Source organism: Notamacropus eugenii, chromosome 4 (genome assembly GCF_028372415.1).
Source record: "Notamacropus eugenii isolate mMacEug1 chromosome 4, mMacEug1.pri_v2, whole genome shotgun sequence".
In the NCBI taxonomy this organism is placed as follows: domain Eukaryota; kingdom Metazoa; phylum Chordata; class Mammalia; order Diprotodontia; family Macropodidae; genus Notamacropus; species Notamacropus eugenii.
The window spans coordinates 423,588,617-423,615,328 of record NC_092875.1 but is presented as its reverse complement, the minus strand read 5'-3'; the positions used below and the strand labels follow the sequence as shown (position 1 = coordinate 423,615,328).

At 37.6% G+C, this 26,712-nt stretch overlaps 1 protein-coding gene and 1 pseudogene across 4 annotated transcripts in view; both read right to left on the bottom strand.

Annotated features, from left to right (window-relative positions):
- Positions 1 to 26,712, bottom strand: part of CPLANE1 (ciliogenesis and planar polarity effector complex subunit 1) — a 125,867-nt gene that overhangs the window by 40,346 nt on the left and 58,809 nt on the right. For 3 of the 4 annotated variants that reach the window (XM_072605790.1, XM_072605791.1, XM_072605793.1), the window contains exons 29-35: positions 20,345 to 20,427; positions 19,034 to 19,101; positions 16,490 to 16,567; positions 14,957 to 15,149; positions 6,183 to 6,464; positions 5,244 to 6,023; positions 3,829 to 3,980 (exon numbers count right to left, since the gene is read on the bottom strand). In XM_072605790.1, coding sequence (XP_072461891.1) covers positions 3,829 to 3,980; positions 5,244 to 6,023; positions 6,183 to 6,464; positions 14,957 to 15,149; positions 16,490 to 16,567; positions 19,034 to 19,101; positions 20,345 to 20,427 — 1,636 coding nt within the window. The remainder of the gene's footprint in view (positions 1 to 3,828; positions 3,981 to 5,243; positions 6,024 to 6,182; positions 6,465 to 14,956; positions 15,150 to 16,489; positions 16,568 to 19,033; positions 19,102 to 20,344; positions 20,428 to 26,712) is intronic. The other variant, XM_072605792.1, reaches the window with a different exon arrangement.
- LOC140501819 (spliceosome RNA helicase DDX39B pseudogene) lies at positions 20,437 to 26,077 on the bottom strand (annotated as a pseudogene).

Sequence of the window (26,712 nt, the reverse complement as noted above, 5' to 3'; positions counted from 1 at the left end):
CCACGGTTTGAATAAAGGAAGTGCTACAGATAACGCCAAGTCCTCTGGTTTGTTCAGATATAGGATTATTTCCATAGCTGTCATGAACTGTTGGTAATTGATGTGGTAGCCTCTTATTTGTGCCTCTTTAGGAATAAAATTTATTATCACTGGACTTTGGGTTGTGCAGGTATTGGGAGCCTTATTCATCCTGCACACATTTATTAAGCATCTGTTCTGTGCAGCGCCCTGAACTAGGGGATACACATCAATCTATAGGACACAGAGTCTGTTCTTAACAAGGTTTGATAAAGAGGGACAATGAAGTACATGCAGAGGACAGGTCTGGGCAAAGGGCTGTGGGCAGCACAGTGGGTGAGATGTGAAGGAAGGCTTCCTGGAAGAGATGGTACCTGAGTTGGGCCTTGAAGGACAAGAGAGGGTCAGGGAGAATGGAGTTCATTTCAGATGTAGGAGTGGTATGAGCAAAGCCACAGAGATGAAAGAGGACAGAATGGGAATAGGACTCAGTGGGTAGTACGCTGGGGCCCTAAATGCTAGGATCAGGAGGCTGGTGGCAGTGAGGCAGTTATTTGTTTTAAGTAAAGGAGAACCAGTGGTTTAACTTACGTGCAAAGTTATATCCAGTTACTCTTTCAGGAATGTGTTGAATTCCTCTCCATCCTGAGGGAAATGCAATGTGTTGTCATAAGGACATAGGAAATAGTCTATGCAGAGGCATAGAGTGGATGGAGAGTATGGATGGGCTGAGTCTTTGTGTTCCTAGGGCCCAGCAGTGTCTTGGCACCAAGTGGGTGCTAAATAAAGGATTGTTAAAGGAAGGAGAGGAGAGGAAAAGCAGTGCAGTGTGTCATCTCTCCGAAAAAGAAAATTGGGCCTGGATGATAGAAACTTTCAGTGATTTGTCCACCATGGTTTTTGAGAGATGGTGCTAGCATAAAAAAGCCAAGTATTGAGCTGGGACACTTGTTTTCAGTCCTCCAAGCAGCTCCATATCTTAGCATGAGGCAGCTAGGTGGTACAGTGGATAGAGCATCAGTGCAGGAGTCAGGAGGACCTGAGTTCAAATCTCACCTCAGACACCTGACACTCACTAGCTGTGTGACCTTGGGCAACTCACTTAACCCCAACTGCCTCATCCTGGGTCATCTCCAGTTATCCTAATGAATATCTGGTCACTGGATTCAGATGCCTCTGGGGGACAAGTGAGGCTGGTGACCTGCACAGCCCTCCCTCAGTCAAAACAAATTCAAGTGCAAGTCATGTCATTATTTCTGTGATGTCATGGTCTTCTTTGGCAACGAAGAACGAACATACACCAAGAAAAATGTGAATTGGTCTCAGGCCATGGAAGAGCTCAAAAAAGATTCTGAAAATCAAGTAAGAGAAGTAGAGCAAAAATTGGGAAGAGAAATGAGAGTGATGCAAGAAAATTATGAAAAACAAGTCAACTGCATGCTAAAGGAGACCTCAAAAAATGCTGAAGAAAATAACACTATAAAAAACAGACTAACCTAAATGACAGAAGAGACCCAAAAAGCCAATGAGGAAAAGAATGCTCTAAAAAGCAGAACTGGCCAGAATGGAAAAGGAGATCCAAAAGCTCACTGAAGAAAATAATTCCTTAAAGATTAGAATGGAGCAAATAGAAGCTAATGACTTTATGAAAAATCAAGAAATTATAAAACAAAACTAAAGGAATAAAAAAATAGCAGACAATATGAAATATCTCATTGGAAAAACAACTGACCTGGAAAATAGATCCAGGAGAGACAATTTAAATTATAGGACTACCTGAAAGCCATGATAAAAAAAAAAGAGCCTAGACATCATCTTTCAACAAATTATCAAGGAAAACTACTCTGATATTCTAGAATCAGAGGGTAAAATAAATGTTGAAAGAATCCACTGATTGCCTCCTGAAAGAGATCCCAAAAGGAAAACTCCTAGAAATACTGTAGCGAAATTCCAGAGCTTCCAGGTAAAGGAGAAAATATTGCAAACTGCCACAGAGAAACAATTTGAGTATTGTGGAAATACAATCAGGATAACACAAGATCTAGCAGCTTCTACATTAAGGGATCAGAGGGCTTGGAATATGATATTCCAGTAGTCAAAGGAACTAGAACTAAAGCCAAGAATCACCTACCCAGCAAAACTGAGTGTTTTCAGGGGGAAAAAATGGTCATTCAATGAAATAGAGGACTTCCAAGCATTCTTGATGAAAAGACCAGAGTTGAATAGAAAATTTGATTTTCAAATACAAGAATCAAGAGAAGCATGAAAAGGTAACAAGGAAAGAGCAATCATAAGGGACTTACTAAAGTTGAACCGTTTACATTCCTACATGGAAAGATAATATTTATAACTCTTGAGACTTTTCTCAGTACTTGAGTAGTTGTAGGGATTATATATATATAGACAGAGGGCATAGGGTGAGTTGAATAGGAAGGGATGATAAAATTAAGGAGTGAGAAGAAAGGGAAAAATAGAATGGGGCAAATTATCTCTCACATAAAAGAGGCAAGAAAAAGCTTTTGCAATGAAAGCAAAGAGGTGAAGTGAGAGGGAAAAAGTGAACCTTACTCTCATCCCATTTGGCTTAAGGAGGTAATAACATGCACACTCAATTTGCTATGAAACTCTATCTTACACTACAGGAAAGTAGGGGAGAAGGGGATAAGGGGGATTGAGGGGATGACAGAAGGAAGGGCAAATGGGAGGAGGGTGTAATTAGAAGCAAATACTTTTGAGGAGGGATAAGATCAAAAGAGAGAACAGAATAAATGAGGGGCAGGATAGGATAGAGGGAAATATAGTTAATCTTCCACCACATGACTTTTATGGAAGTCTTTTGCATAACTACACATGTATAACATATATAGAATTGCTTGCCTTCTCAATGGGGATGGGTGGGGAGGGAGAAAGGGAGAGAAGTTGGAACTCAAAGATTTAAAAACAAATGTTAAAAATTGTTTTTACATGCAACTGAGAAATAAGATATACAGGCAATGGGCTATAGAAATCTATCTTGCCCTCCAAGAAAATAGAGGGAATGGGGATAATAGAAGGGAGGGGTGTGATAGAAGGGAGGGCAGACTGGGGGGGAAGGGGTAATCAGAATGCACATTGTCTTGGGGTGGGCAGAGGGTAGAGATGGGGAGAAAGTTTGGAACTCAAAATCTTGTGGAAATTAATGTTGAAAACTAAAAATAAATAAATAAATTAGATTTTTTTAAAAAATAAAAATAGAAGATGCTATGGAGTAAAGCATCAGAAGGAGAGTTAACAGATGTGATTTTATTCCTAGCTCTACGAATTAACTAGAGTTTAGGAATACTGTAGCAGTAACTCTTGACTCAAATGTAAACAGTACTTAAAGGTTTACAAAGCACTTTTCTAACAACAAACTATGATGAAGGTAGTATATTATTTTCTCTCTTTATGGATGAGGAGACTGGCTGGGAGAGGCTCAATGAGTTTGACTCCAAGACTGGTGCCTCTTACTACCACAGCACACCGCCTCCCCAAATAGTATTTTACAACCATTCTTCTATTTGATCCTAAGAACCACCTTATGATGTCAGCAGTGTACTGTGAGTCATACTTGACAGGTAAAGAAATTGAGGCTCAAGGAGGTAAATGACTTACATAAGGACACAAAACCATTAAGGCACAGCTAGGACTCAGACTTGGGAATCTAGTACTTTTTTCACTCTACCATAACTGACTTTAAAATTTCTTTCAATTCTAAGTTTCCATAGGTATGATTAAAATTAATAATGAATTTTCTAGCTTATTTTCATAAAATCTTATTTTAAAACTTACCTTTTTCTATTTTCCTTTTGTGGATCTATTTTGGCCTTTAAAAGGTGGATGTTCCCAGTGTTCCCATGTTCAAATAAATTAAGTGCCTGTTTCTGCTGGCTTTGTTTAAATGCAATGAGATTTTCAAGTGGAATGAACTTTGGTTTTTGGTACTATGAAAGAGAGAAAAAATGGTGCAGTTAAAAGTAAAATAATAAAACAAAGCTCAACCCCAATTAAAATACTGTAATCAGAAAAAGAGATGATTTGGTATTTAAACAATAGATCTAGATTGTAGGAGTACTAGAGCCACAGAGGATTTCTCATCCATGGGACTAAGCCAGTTAAGCAGGAGGGGAACAGGGTAAACACTGGACTGTCCAGTCTGTTCAGTTGCAATCATTATGAGAAAAGCAGCCGCCAACTCCTCAGAGAATCCAGCCCGGGTCACATGGCATGGCCCAAAGCCCCTGATCTGGGACTTCTGACAGTGAGGGAAATGCACATACCCCTCCCTCTCCCGGCCACCTTCCAGAACAGCTGATGGAAGAACAAAGTTGATGAATACAAGCAAAACCAAATGTTCAAAATCCTGCAGCAATTCTACAGCCCCATGTATCAAAAGCTTTACTTGGCTCCTTCTCTTACTATCTCCTCAAACAAAATTATCCCAGAACAGTTACACAACGTAATCTCAGAGATAAAAGGATCAAACATCAGCATTATGAACTGCTTGCTTCACTGCTACTTAAATAGTCTAGATAACTACAGCCAGGCAGAAATGCCCAATACAACTCATTCTTGCTCCCAGATCTTAGCAAGGCAGCTTTCCCTATTACTCGACTACATGGAATCTTTTAAATATCTTGTCTATGGAGAACTGAAGAACTCTGAGTGAAGCATAATTTTTTTCCCTTTATTTTTCTTACTTTTCTGCAACATAACTAATATTGAAATATGTTTTGCATGATTTCATATGCATAACCAGTATCATATTGCTTGCCCTCTCAATAAATGATGGAGGGGTGAGAGAAAAAGGAAAGAAATTGCAACTCAAAATTAAAAAAAAAATAAAGTAAAAAACAAATAAATAATTTTAAAAATCTAATCCATAGGATTTAGTGCTAAGAAGGACTTTCAGAATCCTCTAGTCCAAACTTCTTATTTTACAGATGAGGAAATTAAGGCTTGGAGGTATAATGGGATGTGCTCATCCCATTATACCTAGAATCTAAACCCAAAGCCCCAGCCTCCAAATCCAGTGCTCCTTCCACTATTATATGGCACCTCACATTATTAGTTTAAATGTATTAGGTGGTGGTATCTTTTCTATAAGAAATCATGTTATTAAAATAGAAAGTTAAAAAATATTTTCACTGAAGGAATCATACATTTGTACTGCTCTGCTAATAAATTAAATTGTTAAAATCCATTACCTTGTGTTCCGGGGTTAAGCAAGCATGAAGTAATTTTATGCTTGGGGACAAGATTTCTTTTGAATCTCTTTCTTTTTCTTCAGATCTGCTGGGAATTGAGGGAGAAGAAACTGATGCTCTCCAAGCTGGTGAAAACCTAGTAGGCGGATTAAGTTGCAGGTGTAACAAAGGAACACCAAGAAAATTCTCACTAGGTGTCTCAGAGGGCTCTGATCTCACATCACATACTTTTTCTTGCTTTTTCACTAAAGAGTCATACTGAGGTGTCAAGGCTTCCCGTTCAACATACTGATCTAAGTTGAGATGCTTAGGGGTTTCCGTAGCTCTTACTTCTGCCCATCTCTTCTGCTTCAGGGCTTTCTGCACAGTCTGCACATCATACTGGCTCAAATTCAGATGGGATGTGGGAGAGATGCTCTGGGCTGATGAAGGAAGTTTTTTTCCAGAACTGGATGAACCCCAGGCCTCTTTTGGTTCTGGAGGGGGTCTGACTGTAACTTGTGGAGTTCTTACTGGATGGACAGAGAGGGGGTTGAATTCATGCTTCATCTGAATCTTAAGCAAAGGAAAACCACTGGCAGGATTTAAGGTTTTTGCAGCTGGAATAAGTACAGGGCTCTTGTGAATGGAGGGTGTAGTGGACAACAAATGGAAGTGACTGCTTGCAGCAAAAGTTGGAGAACCTGGAGTGGTGGACAAGCCTGGAGGTTTTGGAGTTACTTTTCCATTATTAGATTGGCCATCTAAGTGACCTGAAGGAATGCATAAGGATGGAATATTCTGAAAGAGAAAAAAAGAGTTTATATTTGGAGAAAACATTTCAGAATTCGTTAATTTAAGTATGGTATGTATGGTGATTTTTTTTTAGTGAAGGGAACATTAAGTACATTTAATCAAATAACCAAACAAATCCTTTATGTTCTGCGTTATGGAGGGTACCTGATAGTTTCCAACTTTGCTCTGATCAGGCTGGACAGTTTCTTCATGACGAGGCCTGCTCTTTTCAAACTGTCTGGAGCTGTCTCCAATGGATCCAGGTAGGAAACCTTTCTTAAGATGCATACGCGTGGGCTCAACATCTCCACTGCCTCTTGTGGGGCCTGAAATCTGGCTCTCCTCCAAACACACACTTGGATCCTGCTGTGGAGGGCACATGGTGGGAAGGCTGGCGAATGAGGACCCTACTATTTGCATTAGGCTCATGAAGTTGATCTGCTGCAACTAGAATACAGTAAAAAAAAAAAACTTTAATTATTTAAATTAAATCTAAGTAAAAGGAATAGTCACAATCCCTTAGAAGAGTCAGTAAGTCTGAGTCATATCCTTGCTTCTTTTTCAGTCAGTCAGGCAATAAATATTATATTAGGTGCTAGGTAAGGAAAAAAACCTTACCCTCACAAAGTTTACAGTATAGCCAGAAATATAAACATATCTAAGAAACAAAAAAGATTTAAGAATATTAATAAAATAATATCCTCTAAGTCCCACTATGATGGCATAGAGATGACCCTGGGTCTTAAAGACTATACTAACACAGAAAAGTTTCAAGTACAGACCTTGTATTGGAACTGCATGTTTATCATCAGAGAACTAGATGACAGTCCAGGCAAGTTCAAAAAAGTTCATGAAAAGACTCATCACAAAACTATGGATTTTTCTGCCACAGCAACTCTCAAAGATCACCCTACCAAAATGCAAAAAAGACTACTTTGCATGGGTAGACAGAGTATACATGCACAAAACGACAAAATCGTTGATCCTTAAAATACTGAAGTATAATAAAACAGCACACAAAAGCACTATAGAATGGAATAGAATGAAGAGATAACAGAATAAGTTGAAGTTCATTAGAAAATGATTTAAGGAAAGATGACAAAAGATGGGAAGAATCAATGTTGGATGAGTTGTGGGAAGACATTTCCCACTAATGTCAGGGGTAAAGTAAGGATGTCCTTTATCACCACTGCTATTCAATATTGTCCTACAACGAGGAAGCAAAACTATCAGTCTTTGCAGATGATGTGATGGTACGCTTAGGGAATCCTAGAGAATCAACTAAAAAACCAGGTGAAATAATTAAAAACTTTATCAAAGTTGCAGAGTATAAAATAAACCCACATAATAGTCAGTATTTTTACATATTATCAATAAAACCCAATAGCAAAAGACAGAAAAAGAAATTCCATTTAAAATAACTGTAGACAATATGAAATACTTCGGAGTCTACCTGACAAGGCAAACCCAGGAGCTACATGAACACAATTACAAAACACTTTTCACACAAATAAAATGAGATCCAAACAACCTGAAAAATCGCAATTGCTTATGGGTAGTTTGAGCCAACATAATAAAGATGACATTTTTGCCTAAACGAATTGACTTGTTCAGGGCCATGCCATTCAAACTACCAAAAAACTATTTTATAGAACTCGAAAAAAATCATCACAAATTCCATCCGAAGAACAAAAGGTCAGGAATATCAAGGGAATTAATGAAAACAACGATGTGAAGGAAGGTGGCCCGGCCACACCATGTCTCCAACGGTATTCTAAAGCAGCGATCATCAAAACCATCTGACACCGGCTAAGAAACGGAATGGCAGATCAGCAGAAAACATCAGCTACACAAGACACAGTCATAAGCGACCACAACGATCTAGGGTTTGATAAGCCCAAAGAGTCTAGCTTTGGGGACAAGAACTCACTACGTTGACAAAAACTGCCGGGAAAAGTGGAAAACAGTATGGCAGGAAACATGTACAGACCAACATTTTACACCGTCTACAAGATAAAGTCAAAATGAGTACGTGTTTGAGACATAAAGGGTGATAGCATAAGCAAAGCAGGAGAGCCAGGAATAGTTAATAAGACAAGAATTTAGGACCAAACAACAGATACAGAGAATTACAAAATGTAAAATGATCGTTTTTATTTATATTAAATAAAAAAGTTTTTGCACAAACAAAACCAATGCAACCAAAATTAGAAGGAAAACAGAAAGCTGGAAAACAATCTTTACAAGTGTCTCTGATTAGGCTCATTTCTGAAATATGGAGAGAGCTAAGTCAAATTTATAAGAACAAAAGTCATTCCACAATTGATAAATGATCAAAGGATAGAAACAAGAAGTTTTTCAGATGACAAAATCAAAGCTATCTATAATCATACGAAAAAATTTTCTAAATGAGGGCTTCTTAAACTTTTTCCACTCGCAACCCTTTTAGTGCTTCTTAAACTGTGGATCAAGACCCCATATGGGGTCGTGTAACTGAATGTGGGGGTCAAGAAAAATTTGCCAACAATAAAAGGTTTCTGAATGAGCGACTAAAAATTAATTCAAAGTCAAACAAATAATGAAATCCGAGGTGTTTCTAGCAGCACCTGCCCATGTTGCACTGAGTGACTTCACTACAGCCATAGTTCTGAACACAGCATTGACAATTATAAACTCAAAATGTCAATCAACTCTGAAAAATGTTGAAGATGCTGTGTCCTATGGTATCAAATATTCCACCAAGATTTAATTCTTTAAGTAAATATAAACAAGGACATTTACCTCATTAGTATGCAAATCTGCTTTCATCTTTAATAAAATATAAAATTATATGTATACCAAAGAATTGTTTTAAAATAAATTTCTTTATGATTTCTTATCAGTAAATGTTTGATTTGTATACCTATTTTATATACCTGGGGACGTGCAAAAATTTCTTGGGCAAAAAGTAGTTGTGAGGGACAAAAGTTTAAGAAGCCCCGCTTCTAAATCACAATTGATTAGAGAAAATGCAAATTAAAACAACTCTGAGGTAATGCCTCAAACTTCTCAGATTGGATAATACTACAGAAAGGGAAAATGATAAATGTTGGAGGGCATGCAGGAAAACTGGGAAACTAAAAATACACTGTGTGTGCAGGTGTGAACTGATCCAAGTGTTCTGGAGAGCAACCTGAAACTATACTCAAAGAACAATCAAACTGTGTCTACCTTTTGATCCAGCAACATCACTACTAGGTCTGTATTCCAAAAAGATTTTTTATAAAGGCAAGAAGAGAGAAGGGGAAAGAACCTATTTGTACAAAAACATTTACAGTAGCTCCTCTTGTGGTGGCAAAGAATTGGAAATTGAGGAGATGCCCATCAATTAGGGAATTCCTGAACAAGTTGTAGCAAATGGTAAATAATTGTGATAGAATACTATTGTGCTATAAGAAATAATGAGCAGTCTGCTTTCAGAAAAACCTGGGAAGACTTAGTGAACTGATGCAAAGTGAAGTGAGCAAAACCTGAACACTGCACCCAGTAACAGCAATATTGTACAATGCTCAACTGTGAATGACTTAGCCATTCTCAGTAATACAATGATCCAAGGAAGTTCCAAAAGACTTATAATGAAAAATACTATCCATCTCCAGAAAACTAATGGAGTTTGAATGCAGACTGAAGCATATTTGGTTAATTTTTATTTTTTGTCTGTTTTTTCTTTTGCAACATGGTTAATGTGGAAATATATTTACCTAACTGCACATGTCTATGTCAAATTGCTTGCCTTCTCAAGGAAGGAGCAAGGGAGAGAAGGAAGGAGAAAAAGTGAAACTCAAAATTTTTTAAAACAAATGTTAGAAATTTTTATTTACATATAATTGAGAAAAAATGTTCAAAAATTAATTGTCAACTAAGTAACCTAATCCTAAGGAATGGATGGGTCACAGAACAAATCACAGAAACAACCAATAATTTCATTAAAGATAATGATAATGCCAAATCATACCAAATTTGTGGAATTTAGCCAAAGAAGTATATAGAAGAAAATTTATATTTCTAATTATTTACATCAATAAAAGAGAGAAAGAACAGATCAATAAGGTCACACAAATAAAATAAAAACTAGAAAAAGAACAAATGAAAAATTCTCAAATAAATACTAAAATAGAAATCCTGAAAATCAAGAGATTAAAAAAACCTGAAAGTTAAAAACAAAAAAACTATTAAAACTATAAAGCTAATAAATAAAACTAGGAATTTGTTTTAGGAAAAAAACTAATAAATAAATATACCATTAGTTAATTTGATTAAAAAAGAAAACCAAATTACTAATATAAAATAATGAAGGTGAATGCACTGCCAATGAAAATGAAATTAAAGCAATTATTAGGAGCTATGTTGCCTAATTATACGCCAATAAATCTAACGATCTAATGAAATGGGTGAATGGATATTTACAAAAATGGAAACTGCCCAACTTAATGGAAGAGCAAATAAAATACATACCTAACCCTATCTTAGTAAAGATATCTTAGTAAAAGAAATTGAATAAACCATCAATGAGCTCCCTAAGACAAATAACCCCGGGACCGGATGAATTTACAAGTGAATTCTACTGAACATTTAAAGAAAAATAAATTCCAGTACTATGTAAGGGATGTGAAAAATTACATAAAGACAGAATTCCTTCTACACAATATGGCTTTGATACCTAAACCAGGGAGAGCAAAAACAGACAAATTTCCCTAATGATATTAATGCAAAAGTTTTCAATAGAAGACTAGCAAGAAGAATAAAGACTATGTCACAAAAATCATACACTATGGATCAGATGGGATTTATACCAGGAATGTAAAGCTAGTTCAACATTAGGAAAGCTATCAGCATAACTGACCATATCAATAAAAAAAGGACAAAAATCATATGAATATCAATAGATGCAGAAAAAAACTTCTGACAAAATACGAGTGAAGCTTTTCTTAAAATAAGTTATCTATCTAAAAACAAGAGCAAGCATTATCTGTAATGTGAATAAACTAGAAGTCTTCCTGATAAGATCACTATTATTCAATGTTATAGTAAAAGTACTCTCCAGCAAAAAGACAAGAAAAAGGAATTGAAAGAATAGGCCACAAAGTAAAATTGCAGACAATATGACACACAGTATACTCGGAGAACTCGAGAGAATCAACTAAAAATCTAATTCAAACAATTAAACAACTTGAGCAAAGTAGCAGGACATAAAATAAATCCATAGAAATCATCAGCATTTCTATATATTGCTAATACAGTCCCACAGAAAGAGACAGAAAGAAAAATTCCATTTAAAATAGCTGCAGACAATATAAAATACTTAGGAGTCAACCTGCCAAAACAAACTCAAGAATTGTATAACACAATTACAAAACACCCTGACACAACTAAAGACAAGATCGAAGCAACTGGAGAACTAGTAAGTGCTTATGGGTAGGCCAAGCCAATATAATAAAAACGTCAATTCTACCTGAGCTGATTTACTTATTTGGTGCCACACCAATCAAACCACCAAAGAATTACTTTAATGAGCCAGAAGAAATAGTAACAAAACTCATCTGGAAGAACAAAACATTAAGAATATCAAGAGACCAACAAAAAAATGGAAAGAAAGGTTACTTGTCAGGGCCGGATTTCAAACTATATTAAAAAGTGATAGTACTGAAACAACCTGGTACTAGCTAAGAAATACAGTGGATCAGTGTACCAGAATGATGTAAATGATCACAGAAATCCAGTGCTTGATAAACTCAAGCATCCAAGCTTTTGGGGCAAGAAATCACTATTTGGCACAAATTTTTGGGAAAACTAGAAAGAAGTTTGGCAGAAACTAGGCATAGACCCACATCTCACAGAGCATACAAGTTGTGGTCAAAATGGGTACTGGACTTAGACATAAAAGGTGAAGTTTAATAACTCTATCTTAGAAAAGAAATTGAATACAAATGACCATATCATAAGCAGATAAGAGGAGCATGGGACATTTTACCTGTTAGATCTATGGATAAGGGGAAAGTTTACGATCAAACAAGAGATAGAGAAGACCAAAGGAGGAAATGGGACAATTCTGATTACAACAAATTTAACAGTTTTGGCACAAAAAAACCCAACACAGCCAAAATTAAAAGGAAAGCAGGAACTAGGGGAAATTTTTTACACTAAGTTTCTCTTACAATGACCTCATTTTTCAAATATGTATGGAACTAGGTCATGTGTGTGTGTGTGTGTGTGTGTATGTATGTATATAAAATAAGAGCCACTACCCAACTGCTAAATTGTCAAAGAATATGAACAGGCAGTTTTCAGAAGAAGAAATCAACGTTATCAATACTCATATGAAAAAATACTCTAAAATATGGAAGTCACTCACATATTGTAGCTGATCATGTTTGTGTATGTGTATGTGTTTGTGTATCATGTTCTGATTTGTTATACGATTTCTTTCATTTATCTTAGTCTGACTACATAGCATGACTATAGTGAAAATATACTCAATAGGAAAGTATATGTAGAATCTATACAGAATTGTATGCAGTCGTGGGGAGGGAGGGGGGGAGTGGGGGGTAGGTGGGGGGGATAAAATCACAATTGTATGGCAGTGATTGTTAAACATTACAAAATAAAAAAAAAAAGAAAAGAAAAAATACTCTAAATCACGAATAATTATTTAAAGGCAAATTAAATTAACTCTGAGGTAACACCTCCTACCTATCAGATTGGCTAACATGAGAGAAAAAGAAAAGTACGAATGCCAGAGGGAATGTGGAAAAACAGTTACACTAATGCACTGGTGGTAGAGTTGTGAACTGGTCCAGCCATTCCGGAGAACAATTTGGAACCAAGGGGCTATAAAATTGTGCATACTCTTTGACTCAGCAATAGCACTATCCCAAAGAGACCAAAGAAAAGGGGGAAAGACCTACATACACAAAATTATTTATATCAGCTCCTTTTGTGACAGCAAAGAATTAGAAATTGAGGGAATACGTATCAACTGGGAAACAGCTAAACAAGTTGTGGTATAAGATTGTGATGGAATACTACTGTGCTGTAAGAAATGACAAATAAGATGGTTTCAGTGAGCAGAATCAGAAGCACATTATATACAGTAACAGCAGTATTGTAATGAAGATCAGCTGTGACAGGTTCAGCTACTCTGATCAATCTGATCCAAGACAATTCCAAAGGACTCATCATGAAAAATGCTATTCACCTCCAGAGAGAACTGATAAACTCCAAGGGCAGAAAGAAGCATATTTTTTGGCCTTTTCTTTTGCAACACGGTTAATATGGATATATATTTTGTGTGACTTCACATGTGTAATGGGTATCATATTCCTTGCCTTCTCAATGAGTGGGGCAGGAGAGAGCGAGAGAATTTGGAATTCAAAATTTTAAAAAGTGAACGTATAAAAATAACTAAATAAATAATTGGAACATCAATGACAAAAATGAAATCATACTGATTTCAACTCACTACAAATTTGTGCTGCATAACCACAAGTCTTCAACAAGCTGTCAGTTCTATATTTGCTGTTTGTCTATAAGTCAATTGTTAAGAATATTTCCCTTGTATTTTGAGCCTCTAATTTATGACTGATGACCTCATCTCTTTCACTAAGAAGTCTGAGGACATTAACGGGAGATCTCCTCAACTTGTCATCGAAAGGACTCTTGTTCTAGTACATGAACTCTGAAACTGTCAGATTATGAAATTTCCCTATTCTTTACTCCCCCAAACTTTTCACTCTCTGTCTCCCACACCCTCGTCCCAATGGATGAGGTATATTTAAGACTAATCCTTAAGGTACTTGCATTCTTTAAGACTAATCCTTAAAGTATCTGCATTCATATTTTTTAGGTTCAACTAAATGTTCAGTTCCTGAAAAGCAGGGGCCACAGCTTCTTTACCTTTATAACCCCTACAGTCCGCAGCATTAAGCCTTGACTATGGTAAACACTGAATACATTTGATAAATACTGATGGTTCAATTTACTAAGTATTTAAGTGTCTAATTTGTACAAGACGTATCTCTATCAAACTGCTATTTAAAAAAATAGCCAGTCACTTAGCAGATTTAAAGCCAGTCTATAAAAGTTCAAAAACAATTTTATAAAACTCAAATTTTTACAATGCATTTTGCTTTCCATAAAAATTAAAAACATAAAACAGTAAACACATTTGTGTTGTGGTGTAGCTTTTGTCATAATTAAATTAAGGATGCAGGCGCACCCTGATAAGGGATTCCTATTAAGGGAACAAGTTCAAGAGGTCCCCAGTAGGAGACTATTACAATAAAGAGAGAAGAAAAAACTGCAAAGCAGCCAAGAAAGATCTCCTGAGAGTGGGCAGGTGAGCTATGTGATTGCATACTGTCTCTAACTCTAGTCTGTTTTTCTGCCTTTTTGTCCAATCATGATTGGTCTTTTAAAAAATTCCACTGGCTGAGCTCAAATGGTACTAATCTAAGAAAAGTAACTAACACTAAGGTGTAAATGATCTCTATACTTAACTCTCCCCGGCAATATTTTCATACTAAAGGGAAAATTTATTAGCCCTAAAGAATGTCCCACTGATGATGCGATTTAGGGAGAGAAAAGGAGAGGGCTGTTTCAGCCAGGTGTCATCTACAAAAATAGATGGACCACTAGGAAATAAAACAATAAAATTATCTTTGTTCAGTTCCATGAAACTAACAGCAAAGGAAAAATTCAGAACAGGAAGATCCTTCTAGAATCAGATTCTAACCAGTCATTTTCTGAAACCAGGCATCAATAGGTTTAATTTGAAAGCAATTTTTGTCTTTCCATAGTTCTTTTGAAAGAAAACTATTATCTCAATTTCTCTAATTCTGCTTCATACACATACACACAAACACACATGTATACACACACGTGTGTGTACACACGCAGCTTACCTGAACCAATCTAAACAATTCATCGTGGAGCAACTGTCTAACAGGTTCTGAAGAATTTGGCAATTGAGCTGGAGATGCATCTTTATGGCTCCTGTGATGTTTTGAAATAGGAGTATTTGAGGAAACACTGGTTGTATCTGATACCAAAAGTGGAACTGAGGAAGATCGTTCTTTTGGTGCAGAAACTTGTATGCTATATGAAGTGATACAGAAAATAGATACAGAAACTCACTAATATGAACAACTAAATTCAAAACAGTGATTAGAACACATTGTTCCCACTTTTTTCATTAATTCAGAACACACTATCAATAAACTTCCACTTCAGGGACAGTACAGCTTATTTTATTTGGCTTTCGGGTTCCCTGAGTAGGACTGTGAAAACAGTGGCTAGAGAGAACGGATCGAGAATGCCATTCTCTGCCATTCAGGTGCTAAAGCAGAACCTGAAATACTGATGACGGCTGATAAACTTCAAACACTCAGAGTTCAAGCTTCACTTTCTAAGCTTCAGATTTTTAATTAACCACAAATCATGTACAGAGGAATTAGTGCTTAGAAAGGAAGGTAATGATTATAAAGCCCATCAAAACTACTTAAAGCAAAGACAAAAGATCTTTATGAAAAGCGCTGCATGAACTAAATCATAAAGAAGGCAATTCGTATTAAAGTAATTAGAGCTTAAATCAAGCAAGAAAAATAGGGGGATCAATAGTCACATTTATATATGTCTAAATAGAAAGTCAGTTAAACTATTCCAAATCCAGGCTGAGAAATATACTAAAATATTTCCTAATTCTTTCTCTTTCCTTCTAAAAACTTGGGTTTCAAACTTGTCTAAGTTACAAGATCTGACTATCTGGATACGTATAATTATGTGGAAATTAAAGTCTCTCCCCTGGAGAGATTTAGCTTGCAATAACAACATACCTGGAATTCAAGTTTAGACTAAGGTAAACAAATATGCCTTTATAGCCAGATCTATGACATGCGTAATACAGCTGTCCTGTTTAGCAAGACAAACCTGTGCCTTAGTTTCAGTAAACACCCAATAATATCAATTCTCATTGTTAATATGGAAAATGTCTTCAGAAGGCTGATGAGTCCAAATACAAAAAAATATATCCTACGGATTTGGAAAGACTACTAACACTAACCTTCAGGTCATCCTGCCTCTAAACAAGTATAAAATAAAATTGAAAGCTGGGAGGAGTATTTTCACAACATAATTTGTCTTATGAGAGCACAGGATTTTTCAAATGCTCTTTTAAAAGAAGGGTTAGAAGTTGAAAACTGAGAACAAAGTCTACCTCTTTTTACAAATATACTGCTTATTTCCTATTTTCACATAAGATTTTTCCTCTTTGGCCCCTTAAAATGTAGATTACACAAGGTTTAAAATCTGTTTTGAATATCTTGATGATAAGTAGAAAATACACTTATAGTATCAAATGCATGATGCAAAAATATTCAGAGCTTAAAATATAAGGAAACTAATTTATTTAATGAAAAATATAACTCATTTTTTCTTACCTAGGAGTATCTGCACTTGTATCTAAACAAAACGAGTGAGGAATGGTGAATTTAATGTCAGCAGCAGTCTCAACCATACTATAAGATTAGAAAAGAGATTTATGGAGCATATTTTCAAGATTTACATATATTAAATTAGCCCTAATACAGGCAATCTGTCAGTCTTTCATGGATACACAATCACTATTCCTTTATAATACCCTGCTGTTGAGTTCATAAATATAGTTTGTTTACAATTGTCTCCATAGCAATTAGCAACTGACTAAAAGGCAATGAGTAGACTTTGACCATTTAAACACAATACATGAAAAACATTTCAGACTGGACATTTCAAACACTGGAAAATGAACACAGAACTTAAAATAAGTATTAGATTAAATTTTCAGAACATTTAGTTTCTCCTTCCTTTCTTAAGTGAGTTTGTGGTCCTTATCACTAAGCCCAGTTGATAGATTTTTAAATAATACATTTCATTTTTCATTAAGAGAAATGTCTGTATTCCACATGCCATTTTACTTGTTAAAGTATCTTCATAGTAGGGGCAAGGGGTAGACCTTTTGATTTTAGTGGTATGTAGAAGTCCTAAGTGAAGAAATTCTATCAGTACAGGTAAGCACCTTCTTGGTAACACATAATTTTAAAGAGGTGCCTAGACTACTAAGTGTTTATGTGACTTTCCCAGGGTCACACATCCAGGAGCATAAAGGCTCAATAATAGCTACCAATATAAAGCAAGCAGCAGAAAATCTGACTCAAAGTCAGGACAACCTAGGTTCAAGTTAGATCTGTCACACATAATAGCTGATAGCACCTGGGAGGAGCACTTAGGCTCTTAGTGCCTTAGGTTGTAAGCTGCAGAAACTGACAGAGGGAGTGCCTCATTGCGGAGTCCCTACACCAGTGATATAAAAGGTCCCATTAAAGAAAACAGAAGGTACCTGGCATACTTGTGAGAACACAATGACATCTGAGTTCCTTTCCTGGATTCATCTAAAGTACGTGCTGACTAAATCAACTACTATGTCATAGGGCCTATTGTCTTCCTTTATTCTGCATCTGCCTTGGTCTACTCTGGCCCTTTCAATGTGGTATTTGGTAAAAGTTGGCCTGATCTTACATGGTTCCGGGTTACTCTTTCTGATCATGACTTATCTGAACCATGGACACTTTGGGTGACATCACTCTTTACGTGCTGCTGATGTGCCCTTACCATGATGCTCCACATTTACCCATTACCCAAGGTAAGATGTTGACAAAGGCCACCTTGGCCTAGGAAGTGGATGTTAACTGTAAGTGGGAGTCCATGAAGAATTTTGTACTAGGCCTGAACGCTTAGCCAGTAAAAAAAAAAAAAAAAAAAAAAGGGAGAGGGAGGAAGTTATTAAGAAGGGGGTAGGGAGGTTGCTATTTGGCCAATACGCAAAGAAGCTAATTTCACCTACCCCCTCTCTCCTTAACTACCTTTTAATTATTTTTAATTTATTCTGTGTTTCTGTATACACACGTATGAAGCACGTACAATTTGTCTATGTGTGTGCAAATATACCCACACACACACACAAAGACACACACATGTTCCCCTCAATAGAATACACACTCCTTGAGGGAGGGGACTGTTTCCTTCTGACAGCATCTGAGAGCACTCTTAATAAAAGTCTGTTGATTGATTGATTCCCAGATACAGGTTTTGAAAATGCATTCAAACCCATCATCATTTACTATCCAGACAAATCACTTCCCTTTCCTGGACATCAATTTCCTAAACAAAATAGGGAGAGGGCAGGGCGCTGGGCTAGATCACCTCTGGGGTCTCTACTCTCATGGCTCAGTGCTATCCCAGGGCATGGTCAGTCCCATGGTCTTTGATGGGGTATGATGGACCGAGTGTTCAGGTGTGAGACAAGGGCACAAGGAACCTCAATCTGTGGAGGAAGTTTACTGAAATAGCACAGGAAAAGATGGGGAAGGAAGGTAAGAAGGTACAGCAATGATCGCAAACTTGGAGGATGAGCACAGGAAGTAGGAGGCCAATCTGTGTCAGTCAATATCTCATCTTGTGGAAAGGAATCATGCCCGGCAAGTCCACTCAGCACCCCTCCGCTGAGTCTGAACAAGGGAAGAGCATGTGCTACGGTTCTTACTAGGACTCTTCTCGAGGCTTTTTCCACAAAAATATAACTCTCAAAAGATTAAAATGGACCTTCAAGAACCTTAAACTTTTCTAGAAATATTATAAGCAAAGGAAAAACTGATGTTAAGAAGCCACACTACAGCTTCAATTACATTTTACATGATACGAAAGGATGAGAAAAGCATTTTACAAGTAAATCACTTGGAGTTTGACGGAGAACTGAGAAATATAAAATTTTCCAAGGTCAAAGAAAATAGTTTCTCTTAGCCACGGTTCACATATACTAAGATAAAACTTGATATATAAGTAAAATAACCCTAGAAAAATATTAAAAATTTAAACATTAAAATTAAGTTTCATTGAACTCGATGAGCCAATTATCATAATCATTTAAAATATTTTTTAAACCTTACCTTTTCTGCTCAGATGATGCTTTCACTGACTCTTTCAATGGACACTCAACTTTTTTTCTGGAATGCTGCTAAAAAATAGCACAAGATAGGATGGCATTTAAGAAAGAAGAACAATCATGCATGGCCATGGGCATCACGACTTTAATTAAGTGTTCCAAATAACCATTCCCCTAGAAAAGGGGTTCTTAACTTGGAGTTCTTGAACTTGGGAAAGAAAAAAATTCATCTCCCTGTATTTTCACCAATCTTTGGTTTATTTTGTAATTCTAATTTTAAAATATTATTCGAAGCAAGGCATCCATAAGATTCACCAACTGCAAAAGGAACACATGACACAAAAGAGGTTAAGATCCTTTCCCCTAAGCACAGGTTGCCGAAGTCAGCGATTCCATCCCCTGGGGGGGTGCTGGAATGATCCAGGGGAGTGTGGTAATTTGAAATGATGCAAATTTAAAAAAATAACCAAACCACTTTAAAGGGTTAAAGAAAGTAGATTTCAGGGGTGAGAGAAGAGAGAGAGAGCTGAGTAATTGTTTTAAAGGGGACAGTAGCCCAAACAAGTTTGGGAACCTCTGTCTAGAGCAACTAAACTCTAATAAGCAAATAAGTGGTTTATGCGAAATCTGTTTCCTTTGATAACACTATGGCCTAGCAAGGATTTAAACGGGACGGCTTCATGAAACCATGTTCTTGTCCAGATATTCAGACTGCATAATCTGCCACCTGTCCCTTGAATAACATAGAGACAGGCTGCTAGACAGAAAAGTGAAGGACAGGGAAGCTAGCTGAGAAAGAAACAGAATGGACGGCACAACTGTTCTTCTTCTCATACAAATACATGGTTCTTAATTACTCTATTAACTCTAAAATATGGCATAATGATCATTGGTAAGAATTCTTTCAAGTAGTCAAATATCTCAAAATATTTTCAGTCTAGCTGTGTATAAAGTATTCTACCAGATGAATGTTTAAAGAATACATAATAAGCACAAGTTTTCCCACATGTACATTAAAGAAATTACATGTTTTACCTGACACTTAAGAGATCTGCCACTTTCATTGCTTATATTCAATTACTGAAGCAATTTATGAAATTAAAGTTCAGAAACCAAGTTAATTAACTTAATAGACACTTTCAACATTTCAATTTTAAGGGAAAAATACCACGTGGTATTTTTTTCATCAGTAACTTTTAAAATAAGATGAATAGTGAGATTTTAACAATATGTTTATCCTCTAACTAGATGCATTTATAACATTAACACAAGAAGAAATGGCCAACTTGAGTCACCAACATGTAACCTTACTTACTTCTTCTGATCGCCCTTCTAATGATACAAGGCTGATAGAAATGTCAGTGCTTTTTCGACTTCCAAACGATTCTTCAGAATTCTCTAGATTGAGATACAAAAAAGCAAAAAGGATTACCTTAGAACTGAAGTGATTTTTAGAACACCTGGAATAAACTACAAGATGGAAAATTAAATGATAATTTATTTACTTTTTCAGTGGAATATTTTTAAAGTGTGATCGTTACATCCTTAAGTTCCTCAGAGTGACCACTCTAAAACGTTCACTCTCCTGCAGCCCCATTCCCCGCCACTTATAACAGAGTGGATGACCTTCTGCTTTACTGAGAAGGGAGGTCATCTAATCTCTCAACTCCATATTTTACCCCTTAAAGCTTCTCATTCTTATCATTTCCTTACCCATTACGTTGTCTCAGAAAAGAGGCCTTTCTCTTACTCACATGTTGTCAGATAACCTCTACAACTCTGCTCCAGCCATCATCCCTTCCATCCTACACTGTCAATTCAATTCAACAAACATCAATGTGACTAAGAGTCAAAACACTCTGATAGATACGACAAACACAAAGATGAAAAAGAAATAGCTGCTTTTGCTGTCCTTAAAGAGCTTATATTCTTTGGGGGAAGAGGAAAGGAACATAACTATATATGTTTGTGCATATATATGTGTGTATATAAATATATTTATGTGTATATGTATGTGTGAATATGTATATATATGTACATATGTGTATACATACACAAACACATAAATACAAGATAATCTGAGTAGAGCCCATTAATAAATTAGGTAAATCAGCGAAAGTCTCATGGAAAAAAATGACCCCTGAGCTCTGAAGGAAGATAGGCATTCTGAAAGATAAGGAAGCATATTGGGATGGCTTGTGCAAAAGCAAGAGGATGAGAAATAGAACGCCAGGTTTGAGGAACTGGCCTGGAACTGAGTCCATGATGGGGAATGCCACGTTCCCTTCGTCTCCCTAGGAGCGTACTCAGGTCTGCCAATCCTATAAAGGACTTCTTTTGACCTCCTATCCCTTCATCTCTGTCCAACTCTTCAATTACAAATATCTTTAAAAATGCTTTCAAGGGTATGATGTCTACACTTTCTCTTCGTAGGCTGGCATTCCTTTACCTCACAGTACTGAAAATGCTTCAGTTACTCCTCATGTTCAGAAATTCAGTCCCTGCAGGTGACAGAAAACAACAGTCTGCCCCCTGGAAGGGATTCTCCTGTTTCTTACTGAGCAGTTCGTTACTACCTTCTGCTCTTCTATACAATCCTTTCTTCCCCATTTGCCATGAAATCTCTTCCCTGGATTCCTGCCCTCCTACTCTTCTGGGCAAAAGTTGCCCTCAAGAGCTCTAATTCCCTTTCTCCTGAGTCAGAGTGAGTAAGTAGTCTCTGGAGATTATACCCATTGTAAGGTCCCCTTTTCCATGAACAGATCTCTCCTCCCCCATGGGGGCATTCTTCAGTGATAACCCCATTTCCACCAATGAAACAGGACTTCTCCACTTCTTTCCTTCTGTTTTAGTCCTTCCCTTTGCCTCCTCCCTATTCTCTTGTAGGCCTTCTTCCTCCTGAGAGGCTCAGGAGTTATTTTCCCTTCATTATTAACCTATGACTTGATTAGGTATGTCACCAAATCCCCTCTATTTTCTACCTCTCCTTTCCCCTTTTCTACGTCCTCCTATTTTGCAATCTAGTCACACAAGGAAGACTGACTGACCTACAGGCAGTGTGTTGTAAGATGTAGTCCATGATGTTTCAGGCTTCCACTATCACGACTTCTATTTGATTTCTGCTATCAACCTTGCCTCCTTGTGCTCTTTGAAAGAAATCTCTTAATGGGCTGTTGTTATTTTGTTGTTAACAGGTATATTTTTTTCTTTTTAGCTAATTTTTTTCCTTTTTCCTATGGAGGGAATTTATTTTATTATCTGTATCTTACTTGGATGCTGTATTTGTTTACCTTTCTTATATTTCCATTGTCTGGTCTGTTTGTGAAGCAAACATACTGTTTAGGTCTGGTTTTCTTTATAGCAGTGCTCCAAATATTTTTTTTCTTTTTTGTTTCATTTTTAGTTTTGTGAAAAAAAAATCTGACAGGACAAATCAATAAGAGAGTTTGGGAGATGAAATGAACAGGGCCGTTGGGGTGGGGAGGCTGGGGGCAGGTGGCAGTAGCATCTTCTTCACCCCAATGCCCGAGTGTTCAGCTCCTAGAGAGGGAGAGGATATCATACTCCAGGGACAGGCCAAGGCCTCTACCAACTCTGCTCAAAGTAGGAAAGAATGTCTATCTCATCAGGCGGTTCACTGATGTTGATCTCGAAGCAATCCTGGATATCACCAAGGAGGATTTTGGTGTCATTTTCATCTGACACAAATATGATGGTAAAACCCTTCGTACCAAACCAGCCTGCCCTAGCCACCCTGTGTAAGTAGGTGTCTGAGTCCTCTGGCATGTCATAGTTGAAGGTGATGTTTACTCGTTCAATATTCATGCCCTGGCCAAACAGGTTGGTGGCCATAAGGATACAATGCTGGAAATCCTTGAACTGCTGATACCAAGGACAATCTCTCCTCTTGGGACATTCCATGATGGATAGTAATGGCTGGGAAGTTCTATTTCACTAGGAGGTGGGCCAGGGCAATGCAACGCTGCACAGATTTCACAAAGATCACCCTCTGGTTGAACACCAGAATGTCCAGGAAGTCAAAGAGTTTTTGGTTCTTCTCCTTGTCCTTCAGCTTCACAACAGTACTGCTGCAGCCCATGCAGCATCAACTTCATCTCATCATCCACGAAGATCTCCACTGGGTCTTGTGTGAACTTGCAGCAGACAGGGCAGATCTACTTGCTCAGGGTGGCACTGAACATCATGACCTGCTTCTCATGGTGGGTCATGCAGAAAATTTCCTGGACATCCTGATGCATCTCGAGTTATTGGAGCATTTTGTCACACTCAAACAAGATAAAATGTTTAATGTGTTTGCGATTGAGGCTCTTATCTCAGGCCAGGGCTAAGATATGGCCCAGGGTCCCCACGTCAATGTGTGGGCAATTCTTCAGCAACTCTTCACCCTTTTTTATCGACAGACCACCCAAAAACGCCACCACCTTGACATCAGGCATGTATTTGAAGTGCGCATACTCCCTGCTGATCTGAAAGGCCAGCTCTTGAGTATGACACATCACCTGCACAGAAACCTGACCAGTGACTGGCTCCAGCTGCTGCAGCGTGGCCACCACAAACACAGCTGTCTTTCCCATGCCTGACTTGGCCTGGCACAAGACATCCATTCCTAAGATGGCCTGAGGAATACACTCATGCTGGACTTCAGATGGATGCTCAAAGCCACAATCTACAATGGCTCAGAGCAGCTTAAGTAGAAAGTCACAGAATCCAGAGCTGTGGATGGAGACAAAGGAAATCTTTCTTTGCAGGGGCCTCAGCTCCACCCTCACCCCAACCTGCTGTCTCCATGTCATTATCTTCCTAACCCAGGAGTTCACTGTCTACATCATGTTCTGCCAAGGCTGGGTCAGGGGAAGGGGATGTCTAGATAGGTTCTGGGAAAACTTGGAGTAGGGGAGCTGGGCTGGTAGAGATTCAGGAAGCAGGAGCAGAAGGTGAAGATACTGGATTCAGAGTTGAGAGCTGAGCAGGGAAGAAATGTGTCCAGTGGCAGCACTGGTGGGGACCAAGGAAAAGCTCCAAATACTTCTTTTTAATTGAACATATCTTTTCTCATTAACAATTAGGTTCAGGTTTGTAGGGTATATCACGTTACAAACACATTATTCCATCCCATCCTGGGGTTTCTAGTTGGTACGGAAAAGTTTTGTTATGTGAATTTCCTTGACTTTATATTAGAAGGTCTTTCTCCTGGTCCCTTACAAAATTTGGTATCACGATAGTGGAACTGCTAATTTTATTTAACCACTACATGTGTTAAGAGTCTGAAGCACAGGTTTTGGTTTTCTTGGAAGCTTTCCATGGATTCTTTGGAATGGCGCTCAAACTGAAGGCAGCTTTATTGAATGACTTCCGGCATTATTATGTTTTTCTCTATGCATCCAGTCACAGAGATTGTTAGGTTCTGATTATATAAAGATCATATTTTCTTTTAATTTCATAGATTTTTTGCTTCTCTTCTTCAAGATTATCCTTCACTTCTATATGTTTTCATTCTGAATCATTTATTCTCTTTTGTTTCTTTGGTGAAGTTTGCCATAGAGGATTCAAGTTTTTTTATTCTATCAATTATTTCTGCTACGCAGACCACAAATTTTGCTTTCACAATTCTTATTGCTCTTTTAAACCACTTGTGAACATCCTGATGTTTTTCCACACAAGTCCTCTGCTTCATCAGGTGTCCTTCGTCTTGCAATTTTTATTCACAGATATCTGAATGTATTCGGCCAATCTAGAGGCCATAATCCCTTCTGTTATTAATAACTTTCCTGTGGGTTTATCTACTTGTGTTCATTATCTTTAACAGAGTTTTCTTCCTCCTAGGATCTCTGATAATTTTAGTCTTTTTCTCTTATATCCCCGTTCTTCCTTCTGACTCCTTTTCTTTTGATGATGTTGACCCCCAAGGAACAGACCTTAAACTTATTTCAGCCTTCTCCCAGACTGAAGAACTCACTGGCTTTGGTCTCTACCCCAAATGACTTCTGGGAAGGCAGAACTGGGTCCAATTGGAGACCAGTCTCCTTTTCCTCAGACCTGGTTGAGTGCCACAGATGCTGATGTCCTGCTGCAATGCCTTCTATTCCTCAGTTCTCTAGCTGCCACACAGAACATTACCATGCTGCTGCCCCAGCCACAGAAAGCTTGTCTTTTGGTTTTCTAGGGCACAAGGTGGAGGGTAAGACAGAGTTGAGTTTTGCTACAAGCCAGTGAGTCAGCTTATGAAATCCTGCTAGAACATGATGGAAGAGTGGATGTTGAGTGAGCCATGTTGTGGGTCAGAGATTGACCTTCTCTGATGATAGAGTTTTTTTTACTCCATTAGGGTTCTTAGTGTTTTAGATCTTAGAGACAGCTAAAAGTGTTTTTATCTCTTCTAAAAAACTCCTATTTTTGAAAGTTTTGAGAGGAAATGAGGATAAGAAAAAGTGACTAGTTTGCTCTCTTGAAATTGCCTTTTGTGGCATGTGACACTATCGAAAACTTTCTCCTTCTGGATATTCTTTCCTCCTTTGCCTTTTGAGCTCTCCTACCTCTACTGTCATTTGTCTTCTTGGATGGCTCTTACTCCTCAGCTACAGATCCCTTAATGTGGAAATCCCCCCACCTTCTGACTTCATCCTCTTCTTTTCATATGTATATGCTGTTTTGAGGTTATCTCATTCATCCCCATAGCTTCAGCTCTCACCTGTATATAGATGACCATCAAACCTACTTGAAGTCTCTCCTGAGCTACAACCCTTATTTCTAACTGCCTACAGAACATCTGTCACGTCTAAATAGCACATTAAATTCAATATATTCAAGTGAAATGTTTTTTCTTAACGATCTTTCCCTAAAACTTTGCTGCTCTTTGTGACTTCAATGTTTTTGCCAGCACTATGCCATCATTTCCCATGTTTATAATCTTGGTGCCACAGTGAGTCAGTTACCAAGTCATCAATTTTACCTCAGAATATCTTTTATTTCTGTTCCGTCTTCTCCATTCCCATTCATTGTAGAGAGAACACTAGTGGGATCTGAGTTAACTGCCACACTCTCACACACTCAACTGCTGTAGCTGATCCAAGATGCAAAGGAGCAGACCTGGGAAAGTTTAAGTTAACCTAGCTACAGACCCTTTGGATAAGGAAAATGTAAGTTTTAGGACTTTGGCAAAGGGGCTTCTGAGACCTTAGAGAACCTCCTTGTCAGAGGCTTTAAACTTGCTTTAACATTCTTGGACTGGTTATTACCCTGTGGATTAATTTTTATCTGGACATCACTAGATATCTTGATTAAAAGGAGCGTTTATCTGAACTCTCAGACTATTGGATGATCATTTGCCCCAGATGCTTGGACCACAACCGTCACCACGGTCACATCCTAGATCAGGTCCTTTTCAGCAACCTTTGAGCAACATTGTAATAACCTCCTACCCTTTATTCTCACTCTACACTACCCTTCCCCAAATGCACACACACATAGATATATGAGTGTACATACATGCATGTATCCTCTTTAAGCACAATATGCATGAACCAGGAACTTAGGTAAAGCAGTGGACAGAGTGCTGGGCCTAGACTCAGCAAGACCTGAGTTCAAATTAGACCTCAGACTAGCTGTGTGACCCTGAGCAAATTGCCTAACCCTGTTTGCCTCAGTTTCCTTATCTGTCAAATG